This window comes from Nerophis lumbriciformis, linkage group LG34 (assembly GCF_033978685.3).
Source record: "Nerophis lumbriciformis linkage group LG34, RoL_Nlum_v2.1, whole genome shotgun sequence".
NCBI classification, from domain to species: Eukaryota; Metazoa; Chordata; class Actinopteri; order Syngnathiformes; family Syngnathidae; genus Nerophis; species Nerophis lumbriciformis.
The window spans coordinates 166,807-183,320 of record NC_084581.2 but is presented as its reverse complement, the minus strand read 5'-3'; the positions used below and the strand labels follow the sequence as shown (position 1 = coordinate 183,320).

At 39.5% G+C, this 16,514-nt stretch overlaps 1 protein-coding gene across 1 annotated transcript in view; it reads left to right on the top strand.

Moving 5' to 3' along the window:
* Nucleotides 1-15,893, top strand: part of nkain2 (sodium/potassium transporting ATPase interacting 2) — a 180,352-nt gene extending 164,459 nt beyond the window's left edge. The window contains exons 7-8 of the mRNA XM_061929673.1: nt 7,885-7,966; nt 15,142-15,893. Of these exons, the coding sequence (XP_061785657.1) occupies nt 7,885-7,966; nt 15,142-15,151 (92 nt within the window). The 3' untranslated portion in view covers nt 15,152-15,893. The remainder of the gene's footprint in view (nt 1-7,884; nt 7,967-15,141) is intronic.
* Nucleotides 15,894-16,514: the final 621 nt, after the last annotated feature.

The following is a 16,514-nucleotide window of genomic DNA, read 5'->3' as shown; positions in this document are numbered from 1 at the left end:
CTGGGTAACACATGGCACACTGACAAAGCTTAACCTATTGTTACTATAACAATCTACAAGGTTAATATAGGTTGCTTCTCTTTCTTCCCCTCCATTTTTCTGCAATCTTTTGTATCTCTAGTTATCATTACGTATATGTATTGTTGCATTTGAACAACTGTATTGTTGATAATAGAGGTAAATTATTGGTATTGTTCATTATCAATAGCGCTATTTCTATTGGTATTTGTATTGCTCCATTTGTACTGTAATAATGCTCATTGGCATTTCTGTATTATTATTTATTTTGTGTTTTGACAGTAAATATATACTGTAATACAAGCTGTACATTAACTACTCTAAAGTGCATCCAAGTTTCCTTTCTTTAGTATTGACTTTTGATATTTTTCATACACAAAGTTAGCTTCCATGTATGTCTATCTATTCTTCATCAAAGTTTTAAAGCCCAACGAGGCGTCACAACTTCACCAGGCTCATAAATATCTTAAAAATGATCTCTACCAAGAACATTTTTTTTGTCAAAGTATTTTTCCATTATGCTACAGTAATTCTCTGTTTTGATAAGCCTTTATACTAATACATGTGTCACCTAAACCTGCCTTGGAGGATTACACTGTGTCTGAAGCAAATCATCCTAGCTAATGCAGCGTCCTGTATTCTACCAAACATGGACTATCATTTTTGACAAGTTTGGGGTCTGAACCAGGATTAGAAGTTGCACAGTAACTCACGATATTACCGCAGTATTTTGTAACCAATTTGAATATAATCAGCGTTTATACTTGTAGAAAACCAGCTACTGTATATTATTTTGAATTTTAAAGATTCAATATTCAGTGTTTCCCAAATGACTGCAATCTCTTGGTGGCGGTGTGATTGCATAATTTGCTATGGTGCATATGCATGTCATTTTTATGGATGCTGTGGTAGTAAGTAGTAAGTGAGCTCCAGGACATGCTAACATTGCATTTTATCATTGTAGGTTAGCAACACAAACATAGCTATGTGAGATGCCTGCTAACATTGCATTTGAACATCTTACTGGGTTAGCAACACTAGCATAATTATTGAAGCTACATGCTAGCATTACAATCCAACATCATGTTAGTTTAGCACCACTAGTATGGCTTGACAGTTGGCAGAGAACATGGCGCTGTTTCAAGACGTGTAGCAGTTTTAAGATGTGTAGCAAAGCCCAACCAAGAACATCATGAGGGGTTATTTAAGCACCTCTTCTCTCAAAGTAAAGCAAACACGTAAGGAAGATTATGGATTTTTGTTGCATTTTTTGTCCTGGCCAGGGCGCATTGGAATGCGCCCTCATCCTTGCGCGCTGCAAGCACCGCAGGACACGCCCCCACACGCGCCGCGCAGACCGCGGCCACGTGCCTCCACAGCTGGCGGCAATCATCAATCAGCACACCTGCTTGTAATGTAGGAGCTGCCTTCATAAGCTTGGACAACCTGGCATGCCGCTGCCAGAATATAGTCTCCTGTACAACCTCCGTTCCCGTGTTTGACGTTGCTGTGTGTCTCGTCATTCCTCGTCGTCGTTCCCCTGCTTCCCGGACTGCCTCTTCGATCTTGACCTCCCGCTTGGACACGTTCCTCTCGACACCTCCCGCTCGCCCTGGATCTTCTGCCTGCCCAATGGACTGTGTTCCTGCCTTGTCCCTCCTCTCACCCAACACAACACTAGGTAACACACACTACAGCTAATTACACACATAGCCTTAAACTACATACACTTTGGATCTAGTTCACACTCCATTTCCTTAGTTCATATTACTATTGTCTGATTATTATTATATATATTGATAGAAGACATGCACCTGGGGATAGGTTGATTGGCAACACTAAATTGGCCCTACTGTGTGAATGTGAGTGTGAATGTTGTCTGTCTATCTGTGTTGGCCCTGCGATGAGGTGGCGACTTGTCCAGGGTGTACCCCGCCATTGTAGCTGAGATAGGCTCCAGAGACCCCCGCGACCCGAAGGGAATAAGCGGTAGAAAATGGATGGATGGACTATATGTATAATAAATTATTGAACATTACTGCCCTCTGGTGTCTGAGCCGTCACCTCCCCTTTAGTAACCATAACATGTTTTGTTCATAAACAGACTTTAGAGATGTACTGTATATATATTCGATATTAGCACACTTTTGCATAATAGATAATTTTTAAGAATCCAAAACCCTTGCGACAAAACGGCTCATATTATTTTCTCCTGAAATCATTTTGTGGATGGATTGTAGCCTCCTTGAAGCTCCTGAAATAGCTCGATAACGCAGAGGCTGAACAATAAGCACGGCCGAGTCGGGGAAATGGGCCTCGGGTGTGAAAGCTAATGCTCGCTGAGGGTCCTCATGAAGACTTGCTGAGGAAGCTAATTAGTCTGATGATTATTCGTGTATGGCTGACTGACTGACTTGCTGTAATCGCACCGATTCCAATCAACACTTGAACACACACAAGCTCAGGGGGACGGGCGTTGTGTTGTTTGTGTGTCAAAAAGCCGCCTGGGACAACTCGACTTCAGTGTGAGTCAGCAGGAAGAATCTCTCATAAAAAATCCCCCAAAAGGCGGAAGGAAATCTGCCGGTGCGGCGTTGATTGTCGGAAAAATGATCCGGAATTTTGCTATCCAAGGACACTGCTGACAGTTGAAAGATTAGCGCTTGTCCTGTTGTGTTTCATAATCACACGAGCTGATGAATACGTGATTATGGATTATTGGATATGTGAGCACTCAGAGGGTAAAATTAAGGAAAAGTTGCACGATGAGGAATACTTTGACCAGAAATTAACTGATTAAATGCCCAACGTTTCATAAGAAATGAGAAATGTGCAATTATCAATAATTGTTAGAATTGATCATGAGGTTGGTTTTGGTTCTTTGTAGTTATGTTGGTTAAGTTCTGCTGAAACCTTCGCTGACGTCAGACGCCACTTGGCATCAGACACCGCCTTTTAAAGGCACACACACGCACACGCTGTTTTTATAATCAATCAATCAATCAATCAATGTTTATTTATACATCCCTAAGTCACAAGTGTCTCAAAGGGCTGCACAAGCCACAACGACATCCTCGGTACAGAGCCCACATAAGGGCAAGGAAAAACTCACCCCAGTGGGACATCGATGTGAATGACTATGAGAAACCTTGGAGACGACCGCATATGTGGGTAACCCCCCCCCCCTTCCCCCCTCTCGGGGAGACCGAATGCAATGGATGTCGAGTGGGTCTGACATAATATAGTAAGAGTCCAGTCCATAGTGGATCCAACATAATAGTAAGAGTCCAGTCCATAGTGGGGTCAGCAGGAAACCATCCCGAGCGGAGACGGGTCAGCAGCGCAGAGATGTTCCCAACCGATGCACAGGCGAGCGGTCCACCCCGGGTCCCGACTCTGGACAGCCAGCACTTCATCCATGGCCACTGGACCTGTGTGTCCCCCCCTCCACAAGGGAGAGGGGGCAGCAGAGGAGAAAGGAAAAGAAACGGCAGATCAACTGGTCTAAAAAAGGGGGGCTATTTAAAGGCTAGAGTATACAAATGAGTTTTAAGATGGGACTTAAATGCTTCTACTGAGGTAGCATCTCTAACTGTTAACTGTATAAACTTCTCTCAACTGCATATGGCATACATTTAAAGTTTTTTTTAAATAACGCATGAATTACTTTTTGTGGTAAGTACCGAGTAATTATTATTAATTAGTTTTTTTAAACTAATTCTCAAAACACTACTAGTAACAGTAATGTGGTGTTTAGTTTAAACTAAACACTTTGCACATTTTGTTTAAAAACACTGATATATATGTCGTGTATCGCGATTCGGTCTAAATACGATGATATCAGTTTTGATCCATATTACCCAGCCTAATTCCTGCTTGTACCGGGTTAATATTGATATTGGTCAATACTTAGGGCTCCAATAACGGTATTGTATCAGAAGTGAAAAAGTTGTGTTGGACACCCTTACTAGCAATGAGCACAGGGTGGGCCTAAAGAGGATGCCTCTTTTCCGGTAGCCGCCAGGTCAGCAAAAGTCGGTAAGTGAGGTTGCATAACGGCTGCTGAACAGCACTGCCACGGAATGTCTCCAACATCCGCCAATCACCACTGCCTTTTCTGATGTGCATTGTTGCCGTGCAGAGAAGTAATGCGGAATTTTACGTGATTTTGTGGCTGCGTGCATAATCATGTGATAAGGGGAGTTGTAGTAAAGCAAATCACATGCACTTTATTCTGTCCTACCAGAGGAGCAGAAGCAAATAAAATTGGGTTCTTTGATATACGTAACAGCTGCTATACTTCCACACCGTGGAACGTCTTGAGCTATGCCGTCCATAAATACCCACAGACGGGCATCTGTGACGGCACAGACTTGAATTGAAAAATACGCTAACCACACCCTGTGTCAGCTGGTAATTGACACAGGACCCCATACAGCTGTCCAGGATTTTTCCTGTATTATGATTCTTTGATTTTGGACCTGCCCTGCGATGAGGTGGCAACTTGTCCAGGGTGTACAAAGCCTTCCGTCCGAATGCAGCTGAGACAGGCTCTAGCACCCCCCGCGACCCCGAAAGGGACAAGCGGTAGAAAATGGATGGATGGATTTTGGACCTCCAGAATCATATTCAGATCAATTTGTATGTATGCATGACTTTGTGTACCACACAAGCAGATTTTGGCTAAGTTGATCCGATGCGTAACGGCGACCGGCAAATAAAAAAAGCTCTGCACATACTTAGCGCAGGGATGTGGTATGACACCGGCATGGCAGCACCATGCGCAGAGGGTCCGCATAGGTTGGAAACTGACACATTGACTAGAATGGAAACCGAAATAGTCCGCACCTACAGTAGCGCTGTTCCGCAGCCGTACTTCATCCAGTGGAAATCCGAGGTAATAAAGGCTTGGGTCCCTATTAGGCCAAAAAACATTTTCAGCTGTGGCTGTAGGCAACCTCCTGGTGTTGTTGTTTTACGAACTCCACAATATGGCAGTAGCTGCATTTGAAGTATGACGAGTGATCAGCATGCGCTGTAAAAAGACGGCTGTTGCGGAAGTCGTAATATTGTAAACGTCATTTTACATATTTTGTATACATTGTTACATGACTATACATGTATTATATATGCATTGTTATATCATTATACAAATATTATATACATTGTTACATCATTGTACATGGATTATATTTATACATTGTTACATCACTAGATGTATATTATATATACATTGTTAAATTATCTTATATATATATATATATATATATATATATATATATATACATTGTTATATTATTATACATATGTTAGATACATTGCTACATCATTATACATATTGTTTATACATTGTTACATAATTATGTGCATATTATGTACGCATTGATACATCATTATACATATATACATTGTTACATCATTTCAAATATTATATAAACAGTGTTACGTCATTACTCATTATACAAATTTAAGGACTCACTACAGGGGGAAAAAAATTCCCCTTCATTGATAAAATCCTCCAAGTGAAGGTTCCGCAAGCCAAAGGCTAACTAGGATTGAACAAATAAATGAAGCCTTCGTACGCCAAGACATGGTCCGGACACAGAGGCATATTTGGCACAATGTCAACATTGGTGAACCAAAAAGGGTGAAAATAGAGGTGTTCCTGAATCAAGGTTCCACATCATTATACATTGTATATACATTGTTACATCATGATATCCATATACATTATATGTATACATTCTTACATAATTATACATGTATTGTATATACATTGTTACATAATTAAACATTGTATGTACATTGTTACATAATTATATATACAAACCCTGTTTCCATATGAGTTGGGAAATGGTGTTAGATGTAAATATAAACTGAATACAATGATTTGCAAATCATTTTCAACCCATATTCAGTTGAATATGCTACAAAGACAACATATTTGATGTTCAAACTGATAAACATTTTTTTTTGCAAATAATCATTAACTTTGATGCCAGCAACACGTGACAAAGAAGTTGGGAAAGGTGACAATAAATACTGATAAAGTTGAGGAATGCTCATCAAACACTTATTTGGAACATCACACAGGTGTGCAGGCTAATTGGGAACAGGTGGGTGCCATGATGGGTGCCATGATTGGGTATAAAAACAGCTTCCCAAAAAATGCTCAGTCTTTTACAAGAAAGGATGGGGCGAGGTACACCCCTTTGTCCACAACTGCGTGAGCAAATAGTCAAACAGTTTAAGAACAACGTTTCTCAAAGTGCAATTGCAAGAAATTTAGGGATTTCAAAATCACTCCACGTAAGCGGCATGGCCAGAAACCAACATTGAATGACCGTGGCCTTCGATCCCTCAGACGGCACTGTATCAAAAACCGACATCAATCTCCAAAGGATATCACCACATGGGCTCAGGAACACTTCAGAAAACCACTGTCACTAAATACAGTTTGTCGTAAGTGCAAGTTAAAGCTCTACTATGCAAAGCGATAGCCATTTATCAACAACATCCATAAACGCCGCCGGCTTCTCTGGGCCCGAGATCATCTAAGATGGACTCATGCAAAGTGGAAAAGTGTTCTGTGGTCTGACGAGTCCACATTTCAAATCGTTTTTGGAAATATTCGACATCGTGTCATCCGGACCAAAGGGGAAGCGAACCATCCAGACTGTTATCGATGCAAAGTTCAAAAGCCAGCATCTGTGATGGTATGGGGGTGCATTAGTGCCCAAGGCATGGGTAACTTACACATCTGTGAAGGCACCATTAATGCTGAAAGGTACATACAGGTTTTGGAACAACATATGCTGCCATCCAAGTGCCGTCTTTTTCATGGACGCCCCTGCTTATTTCAGCAAAACAATGCCAAGCCACATTCAGCACGTGTTACAACAGCGTGGCTTCATAAAAAAAGAGTGCGGGTACTTTCCTGGCTCCGCCTGCAGTCCAGACCTGTCTCCCATCAAAAATGTGTGGCGCATTATGAAGCGTAGAATACGACAGTGGAGACCCCGTACTGTTGAACGACTGAAGCTCTACATAAAACAAGAATGGGAAAGAATTCCACTTTCAAAGCTTCAACAATTAGTTTCCTCACTTCCCAATCATTTATTGAGTGTTGTTAAAAGAAAAGGTGATGTAACACAGTGGTGAACATGCTCTTCCCCAACTACTTTGGCACGTGTTGCAGCCATGAAATTCTAAGTTAATTATTATTTGCAAAAAAAAAAATAAAGTTTATGAGTTTGAACATCAAATATCTTGTCTTTGTAGTGCATTCAATTGAATATGGGTTGAAAAGGATTTGCAAATCATTGTATTCCGTTTATATTTACATCTAACACAATTTCCCAACTCATATGGAAACGGGGTTTGTTTATGCATTGTTATATAATTATACATTTATTGTTTATACATTCTAACATCATTATACATTTATTGTATATACATTGTTACATCATTATATATATTAAGCTCCTAGCCTGCTGAATTGTGTGTAAACAGCTGCTAATAACGACTACTTTCCACACGAATGTCAGCTAATTCCCTGGCAGAAAATAAATGATTTGTTGCCAACAGAGATTAGGAAGTCACTTTGTATTTTGCTGGTTGACATCAAAGCATAAAAAAACCTTTACAGATCTTTCTATCATCCTCGACCGTCTGAGGGGAGCGACCACCTGCTGGTGGCCTCCAGGCTTCCAATCTGCCGCTTCGTCATTTCATGCTTGCATGCAAAATGTTCTGCATGCATGATGAATGTACTCATACTTTGTACTTGTATTCATAGTACACACATCTTGCTTCTAAAATACAGCATATTTTAAACTATTGACTAATGGACACTTTCATGTGCAGTTGACTTTATAGGCGGCTTCGACTCGTACGGATACCAAGGACCTCAGAAGACCTCCCACCTCCAACTACAACCTATGTACATGTAAGTAGTACTCATTAAATACGCTTGCACATGTAAGTAGTACTCACTAAATGCAGATGTACATGTAAGTATTGCACACTAAATATACATGTAAGTAGTACCGACTAAATACCCTTGCACGTGTTAGTAGTATTCACTAAATGCAAATGTACATGTAAGTATTGCTCATTAAATATACATATACATGTATGAATCACTAAATATACACATACATGTAAGTAGGACTCACTAAATGTACATGTCAGCATTGCTCATTAAATATATTGTACATATATATGTAAGTAGTACTTACCAATTACACATGTACATGAAAATTGTAAGCCATTAAATATACATGTACATATAAGTATTACTCGTAAATACACATATACATGTAAGTAGTATTCACGAAATACATGTACATGTAAGTAGTACTCCCCAATTACACATGTACATGTAAGTAGAACTCACCAAATCCATGTACATGTAATTATTACACATTAAATAAATGTAAGTAATACACACTAAATTCATGTGAATATTTAAGAATGATACACTAAATACACATGAACATATTCACTGAACAAAAATATAAACACAACACTTTTGTGTTTGCTCCCATTTTTCATGAGTTGATCTCAAAGATTTAAAACTTTTACTATATACACAAAAGACCTATTCCTCTCAAATACTGTTCACATGAATGTTTACCATGAATTGATTACGTGGACCCCGACTTAAACAAGTTGAAAAACGTATTCGGGTGTTACCATTTAGTGGTCAATTGTACGGAATATGTACTGAACTGTGCAATCTACTAATAAAAGTTTCAATCAATCAATCAACAAATCTGTCTAAATCTGAGCATTTCTTCTTTGCCAAGATAATCCATCCCACTTCACAGGTGTGATATATCAAGATGCTGTTTAGACAGCATGATTATTGCACAGGTGTGCCTTAGGCTGCCCACAATAAAAGGCCTTTCTAAAATATGCAGGTTTATCACACAGCACAATACCACAGATGTTGCAAGTTTTGAAAGAGTGTGCAGGAATGTCCACTAGAGCTGTCGCCCGTGTATTGAATGTTCATTTCTCTACCATAAGCCGTCTCCAAAGGCGTTTCAGAGAAATTGGCAATACATGCAACTGCCCTCACAACCGCAGACTACGTGTATCCACACCAGCCCAGGACCTCAACGTCCAGCAGGTACACCTCCATGATTGTCTGAGAGCAGCCACCCGGACAGCTGCTGCAACAATTGGTTTGCATAGCCAAATCATTTCTGCACAAACTGCGAGAAACCGCCTCAGGGAAGCTCATCTGCATGCTCATTGTCCTTGTTGGGGTCTCGACCTGACTCCAATTCGTCATCGTAACCAACTTAAGTGGGCAAATGCTCACATTCGATGGCGTCTGGCAAGTTGGAGAGGTGTTCTCTTCACGGATGAATCCCGGTTTTCACTGTTCAGGGCAGATGGCAGACAGCATGTGTGGCGTCATGTGGGAAAGCGGTTTGCTCATGTCAACGTTGTGAATCGAGTGGCCCATGGTGGGGGTGCGGTTATGGTATGGGCAGGTGTATTTTATGGACAACGAATGCAAGTGCATTTTATTGATGGCATTTTGAATGCACAGAGATACCGTGACGAGATCCTGAGGCCCATTGTTGTGCCATTCACCCAAGACCATCACCTCATGTTGCAGCATGACAATGCACGGCCCCATGTTGCAAGGATCTGTACACAATTCCTGGAAGCTGAAAACATCACAGTTCTTACACGGCCAGCATACTCACTGGACATGTCACCCATTGAGCATGTTAGTGATGCTGTGGATCGGCGTATACGACAGTGTGTTCCAGTTCCTGCCAATATCTAGCAACTTGGCACAGCCATTGAAGAGGACTGGACCAACAATCCACAGGACACAATCAACAACCTGATCTATTCGACACAAAGGAGATGTGTTGCACTGCGTGAGGCAAATGGTGGTCACACCAGATACTGATTCTATTCTGACACCCCCAGACCTCCAATCAAGCAAAAATTCACATTTCAGAGTGGCCTTTTATTGTAAGGCGCACCTGTGCAATAATCATGCTGTTTAATCAGCATCCTGATATGCCCCACCTGTGAGGTAGGATGGATTATCTTGGCAAAGAAGAAGTGCTCACTAACACAGATTTAGAACGATTTGTGAAGAGGAATAAATATTTTGTGTGTATTGAAAATGTTTTACATCTTTGAGTTCAACTCATGAAAATGGGAGCAAAAACAAAAGTATTGCTTTTATATTTTTGATCAGTATATTTGTATTACATAACATGAAACATAGTACATGTGTTCATTAAGTTTACAGGGATCCTCGTGTCTCGTTATAGCAGTAGCGGGCCGTGCATTTCACACCTAGTAGAGAGGTTCATTTGTGTCTTTATTACAAAAGCTTTTTCTGACGCTGAATTTATGTCACTGAAATTTTTTGCGTCTGAATTTTGTTAACTGAATTTTTTTACATCAAATTATACTGACAATTGCATTTTTTTTTTAATCGGTGTTTTAAAATGTAGTATATAAAAATTCAGTGTTTTCAAATTCGGTGTATAAAATTCTGTTTAAAAAAATCAGTTTATAAAAATTCATGGTAAAAAAAAATGTATGTGTAATAAAATTCAGTGTCGAAATATTTGCAGTTTCAAAAAGCAAGAATCACTTCCGGTAAATTAAGACTGAAGCAATCGATCCTGTCTCAGAACCAGCCAATAAGGTGTCAAGTTTGAAGTCATGTGATACGGGTCTTGCAAAACAGCATAAAAAAAGCATTTAACTGGGCTACCTTGGCATAATGCAAAATAATTAACATTTCAGTGCAGCCCGCTGAATATTTTCCAACCATAGAAATGATTTCAATGGTTAGAATCTGCACATTTGAGTGACATACAAAGCTCTGCTTCATGCAGACTAAGCAAGAACAAGGTCTGCATGAAGCAGGAAGGAAGCAAAAGTGCGGAACTCTCTGGACCAAACATTTGTGTCTTAGATCCAAGTAACTCAAAAGGCATTTTGCTCTTTTAAGACTTTTTTCCTTGCCAAATCCCCTCATGAGTGACTACAACCATGCAGGAGATTATTATTCAGTAATCCCGCGTGTGTAGTGTTCTACAGAACTGTAAATAAGGTGATTTGGACTAAAAATGGCAGCAGGTTGTAAAAGAGTGCGCGTGAGCAAACGGATTGTAGGAACAAAGAATGACAGATGAAATGTTCCACTAAACAGAGAAGAAAGGCAATAAAGGCACATTCTCTACTTTTATGTGTCCCTGATGGAGGACATAACACACATCATAAATCATTGACCCCCCCAAACACACACACACATGCACGCGCAGACACACAGAGTAACACAAAAGATGCTGTGTTAATGCACACACACACACACACACACACACACAAAGACAAACATTATCAATATGCTATCATTGTTCCTGCAGCTGTTGTCCTTTCACTTTCTGTTGATTGGCTGTGGCCAAAGGGAACAATAAATTGGTGTGTCCCAGAGGAAATATCTAACGCTCTTGTCACACCTTGACACACACATGCGCGCACACACACACACACACACATTTCAGCACAATTATTGCCTCCAGAAACATTTACAAAGTGCTTCTTTGCAAAGAAAAATAAAATCTTCAGCTGAACTCGTTGACCTTTAGTGTTCCACACGGCTGAATCGCCAGGACGCTTCATTAGGTACACCTGCACACAGTAACGAGATAATAACCACATTCATGGTGATTCGTGTGAAATTAACATATACTTATGTTTATTCAACATCCTTTGCTTTATATCTCATTTGAGCATTTTTAATTTAGTTTTTTCATTGATTTCCATGCATCCGTCCATTTTTTACTACTGCTTGTCCCTCTTGGGGTCCCAGCTGCACTGGGGCGGAAGGCGGGGTACACCCTGGACAAGTCGCCACCTCATCACAGGGCCAACACAGATAGACAGACAACATTCACACTCACATTCACACACTAGGGCCAAATTAGTGTTGCCAATCAACCTATCCCCAGGTGCATGTCTTTGGAGGTGTGAGGAGCCAGAGTACCCGGTCACAGTCACGGGGAGGACATGCAAACTCCACACAGAAAGACCCCGGGTACGGGAATTGAATCCATGACCATCTCTTCTATTCTGCCCCTTTTCATTGATTTGAGAAATAAAATAAATACATGATTGACTTAAATTTAGTATAAACTCACCTTCTAGTGTGATTGTATTATTGTGTGAACACTGGAAATACATGAAGTGTTATAAATATTATTCCGCCCTATTTTTCATTCAATTCAAACCATTCCGTTTTGAAAATGTATGAAGTGCGCAGGACATTTTTGCCCATTCAAAATGGATGGACAATTTTTAAAACTTCCACATTTGTCCATACCTGCCAACTACTCCGGTTTTCCCGTAATTAGTACGGTTTTCATCAACCTATTCCGGGTTACGGTTGCAGTGATAAAAAATACGGTTTTTAATTAATTTAATTTTTTTAATTTTTTTTAAGTTTTATTCACGAAATCGCGTAACAACAATCACAATCGACACTGCTTCCCGTAACTTCATATGGAGCCATTCCGAATGCCATGCGCGAGGCTATTTATAGCACCAAGCACGAGGCACCTGTTGCCCATTGTTTCCAAACGAGCGAACGATCATGGAATCAGCCGGAGAAAAATCGCAAACGAGTCTTAAACCGAAAAGAAAACTGCAGTCATTCCGTGAAGAATATTCAAAAGCCTATCCGGGAATAATTATCCGTTCCAAAAAGGGTGAAAACTACGCGAATTGCACCTTGTGCAGACAAGATTTTTCGATCGGACACGGAGGAATTAGCGATGTAAAAGACCACGTTGGGACAAAAAAACACAAGTCTAATGCCGTTGCTAAATTTGGATTTTAGCCACAAAAAGGTAATGACACCAATGTTATCTATTGGAATTGTTTAGTACTGTTATACTGTTAAAAGTGTTTATACTATTTATGCTTTCAAGTCCAAGTTGAAGAAATCTTGTTAAATGTTGACAGCATAACTACCAAAATACAGAAGTATGTCCTTAATATTTTTGCAGTGCTATTTCTGTTGAAAAGTTCAAATGATTACATTAGAGATGTGATGTGCCACTTTTCAAGTGTCTGATGGCTTCAATTAATTTTCATTAATTTTTCATATTTTGAATTCTTTTGAAAGGCTTACAAAAAAACTACATTTGAATTGTAATTCCATGCTATTGACAGGACTATTAATTTTAATGAAGTTAGCTTACCATGTTTACAGTATGATAATTGTGATAGAAATGTGAATTTTAGGCACAGAATATTTTTTACAATTGAACAAGGCAGTAGATTATACAAGCTTGGACAGAAAGTTAATAATGACACCAATTTTTTTTTTAATGGAATTGTTTAGTACTCTTTTACCATTTGTTTACTGTAAAAAGTGTTTATACTTTCAATTAACAAATTGAAGTCTTGTGAAAGGTTGACAGGATAACTGGCATTAACTGTCAAAAAAATTTCAAACTATTGAAGTTAGCTTACAGAATAAACATGTCAATCAACCCATATGATTTTTGCTGTAATATTTTTGTTTTGAAAAGTCACTGTGACTGATAGAAAAGTGATGGTTTTAGCAACATTTTAACCTGTCTGAATGCAATCAATCATTTTGCGTCGGGGGGCGAAGCCTGAACCCACCACCAGGACTTTGTCCTGGACCTACCGGGGGCCTGCGGCCCCTGGACCCTGGCTACAGGTTTTTCTGATTTCAAAAGTTGGCAGGTATGTTTGTCAACCAATTCAAACCTTTTTAAAGTCAAAATGCTCTTTGCTAAAGTAAGTGAATTGCTGGCATACTAACTTTAGTACTGTTTTATTTTTTTCAAAAATATCCAGGAATTTTGCATTTTCCAGTAATATTTTTCCACTAAAAATAAATAGGTCATTTTTCAAACCTTCACATTTCCAACATTTTTCAACCGATTCAAACTGCTCCAAAGTCAAAATGCTCCTTACGTTAGTCAATTGCTAGCATGCTAATGTTTGTATGTTGACATTTTTAGCACTTTTTGCAGGTATGAACCTAAAGATCATATATTTTGGTACTTGACGCAACTGTTGGCTTGCTAGCATTTCATGCTAGCTTGTGTAGCTTATTGCAGATACACACCTTAGCTGTATTTTTGTGTTACCTGACGCCATCTGTCTAGCATCTGTCAGCATTTCACTTTGGCTTTTCAGCATTCACACCAGTTTCTACTGAAATAGCTCTTTCAATTTATACTTACATTTTCATTTGTCGCAGTGAACAAAATATGTAAATGATTTATTTAGTAATACTAATTACTAAATTTACTACTTACTAAAGCACTTTCTAAGAAGAGCAGTTACATTTATGGTGTTTTTACTCCAGAAGTCACAAAATAAATAGAATTTTTGTAAAACAAAAAGCAAAAACCCAATTGATTAATTTATACAATATGATCAAAACCTAAAATATCTTCATTTTTATTTGTGGAAAAATGTTGACAAATGTCTTTTCTTGTTATGTGCACCATGAAAACACAATAATAAGTAGTGATGGGTCCAACGATACTGAAACATTGATGCATTATGAAACACAAGGAATGATATTGTGTGCCTCCATGTCTTAACTTCCAATGCCAATATATCTAGTGAGTGTGACAAACACTCACTGAGGCTTAATTGACCTACTCAGTGACCTGGTGGTTAGAGTGTCCGCCCTGAGATCGGTAGGTTGTGAGTTCAAACCCCGGCCGAGTCATACCAAAGACTATAAAAATGGGACCCATTACCTCCCTGCTTGGCACTCAGCATCACGGGTTGGAATTGGGGGTTAAATCACCAAAAATGATTCCCGGGCGCGGCACCGCTGCTGCCCACTGCTCCCCTCACCTCCCAGGGGGTGAACAAGGGAATGGGTCAAATGCAGAGGACTAATTTCCCCACACCCAGTGTGTGTGTGACAATCATTATTGGTACTTTAACTTTAACTTAACTTTACCCAGCATGAATAATAATAATAAATACATCAGGAAAAAAAAAACAATTTTAAACATGTTTTGTTTCCAAACAATGTTAGGTATTTTCTAAAGATTTTGTCTTTTGTCTTTTCAGGTCCAAATAAAAGACCAGGAACTTCTTTAGAAGAGCTGCCTTACCGCTTTGTTTTGTGTTTGTTTGTTTCTACTCTAAAAGTCTTTTTGAGGAAGGAAACAAGAGCACACTGAGTCCTTCCAGTGTTTCTCCGATGAAGTAAGAGTGACTTCTGGTGGTGGGAGTCACTTACTGCATTAGCGGCTATAAGAACATTTTTGAGCACCTTCATGGCCAACTTCTGGAACTTCCCCTTGCTCTTTAGTGCCTGGTGAGACTTCCTGACAACAACAACAACCAAACAAGGAATGTCTGACATCTTTTTTTTCTACTTCCTCAAAAGTTTGGATTGTGGATGTTAGCAAAGCATCACAGACATTTTAAAAAGACACAAAGCGACGTCCAAACGTGCTAAAACGAATTCATGTTTACATCTTTGACAAGACTTTTTTAATCAAATAACTTTTTGTGCTTTTTCAGACCTGGGTTGTCTGAATAATTTGTCTTCCAGCCACAAGAGGCAGGCAGGAAGAAGATGAGGGAGAGGTCAGGCAGCCTTTTTTGTCTTTCTTTTTTTTGCTTCTTTGCGAGTAGCATCCATCCTTAACTAAGAAATGTCCCAAAGTTGACGTGTTGGCTCGACACAAATGACAATCACAGTCAGGGCGGCCTCCATTTGTAACTCATTTCAAGTCAGAAAACAATGTTTAATTCTTAAAAAGACACACATGTCCTGTTTTTCTTGGTAAATCCCCAGTGACTCAAATTGTCAGATGTGCGTTGTTGTGTGCAGAATTCTCAAAACATGTAAACTATCCAACCACTCCAGACTAAAATTGGTATGTTGTATTACTCACAACAATGTGGGGAAAAACACAGCAAAAAACATGTTTTTTGTGAACAAACATTTGTAACCGCTACAAATAACAAATCCCAAAACGGACAAACATTTAATTTGACGTAGATATAGACAAAAATAATAGGATAGCCGTATGTCTAATCATTTTATATAGTGTGACCATGTGATCAAATCATAATACAATGTCTTCACATCTTTACCTGCCTTTTAAACAAATTCAAGCGAGCAACAAGCAGAACGCTAATAAGTTTACTTCATTGCCTCTTAGTGACCACTAGGAATATGGCGTGAGTTTTGTGTTATGGCATTCGTCACTTCTTTTACGTCCAGTTGACTGCTGACGTCACAGCCTGGACGTGTGAGACGCTTTTGTTTTGTTTTGGTGCTTTGTTGAGAAGGGCATAGCTGCGGCCCCAGGGGTGACGACAACAGAAGTGGACCGTGTTTTAAAGACAGGCGTGAGTGGACACTTGATTTGTAACGTGAACCAATATGGTTCACGCAACGCAACATTGGTTGTTATTATTTTGGTTGC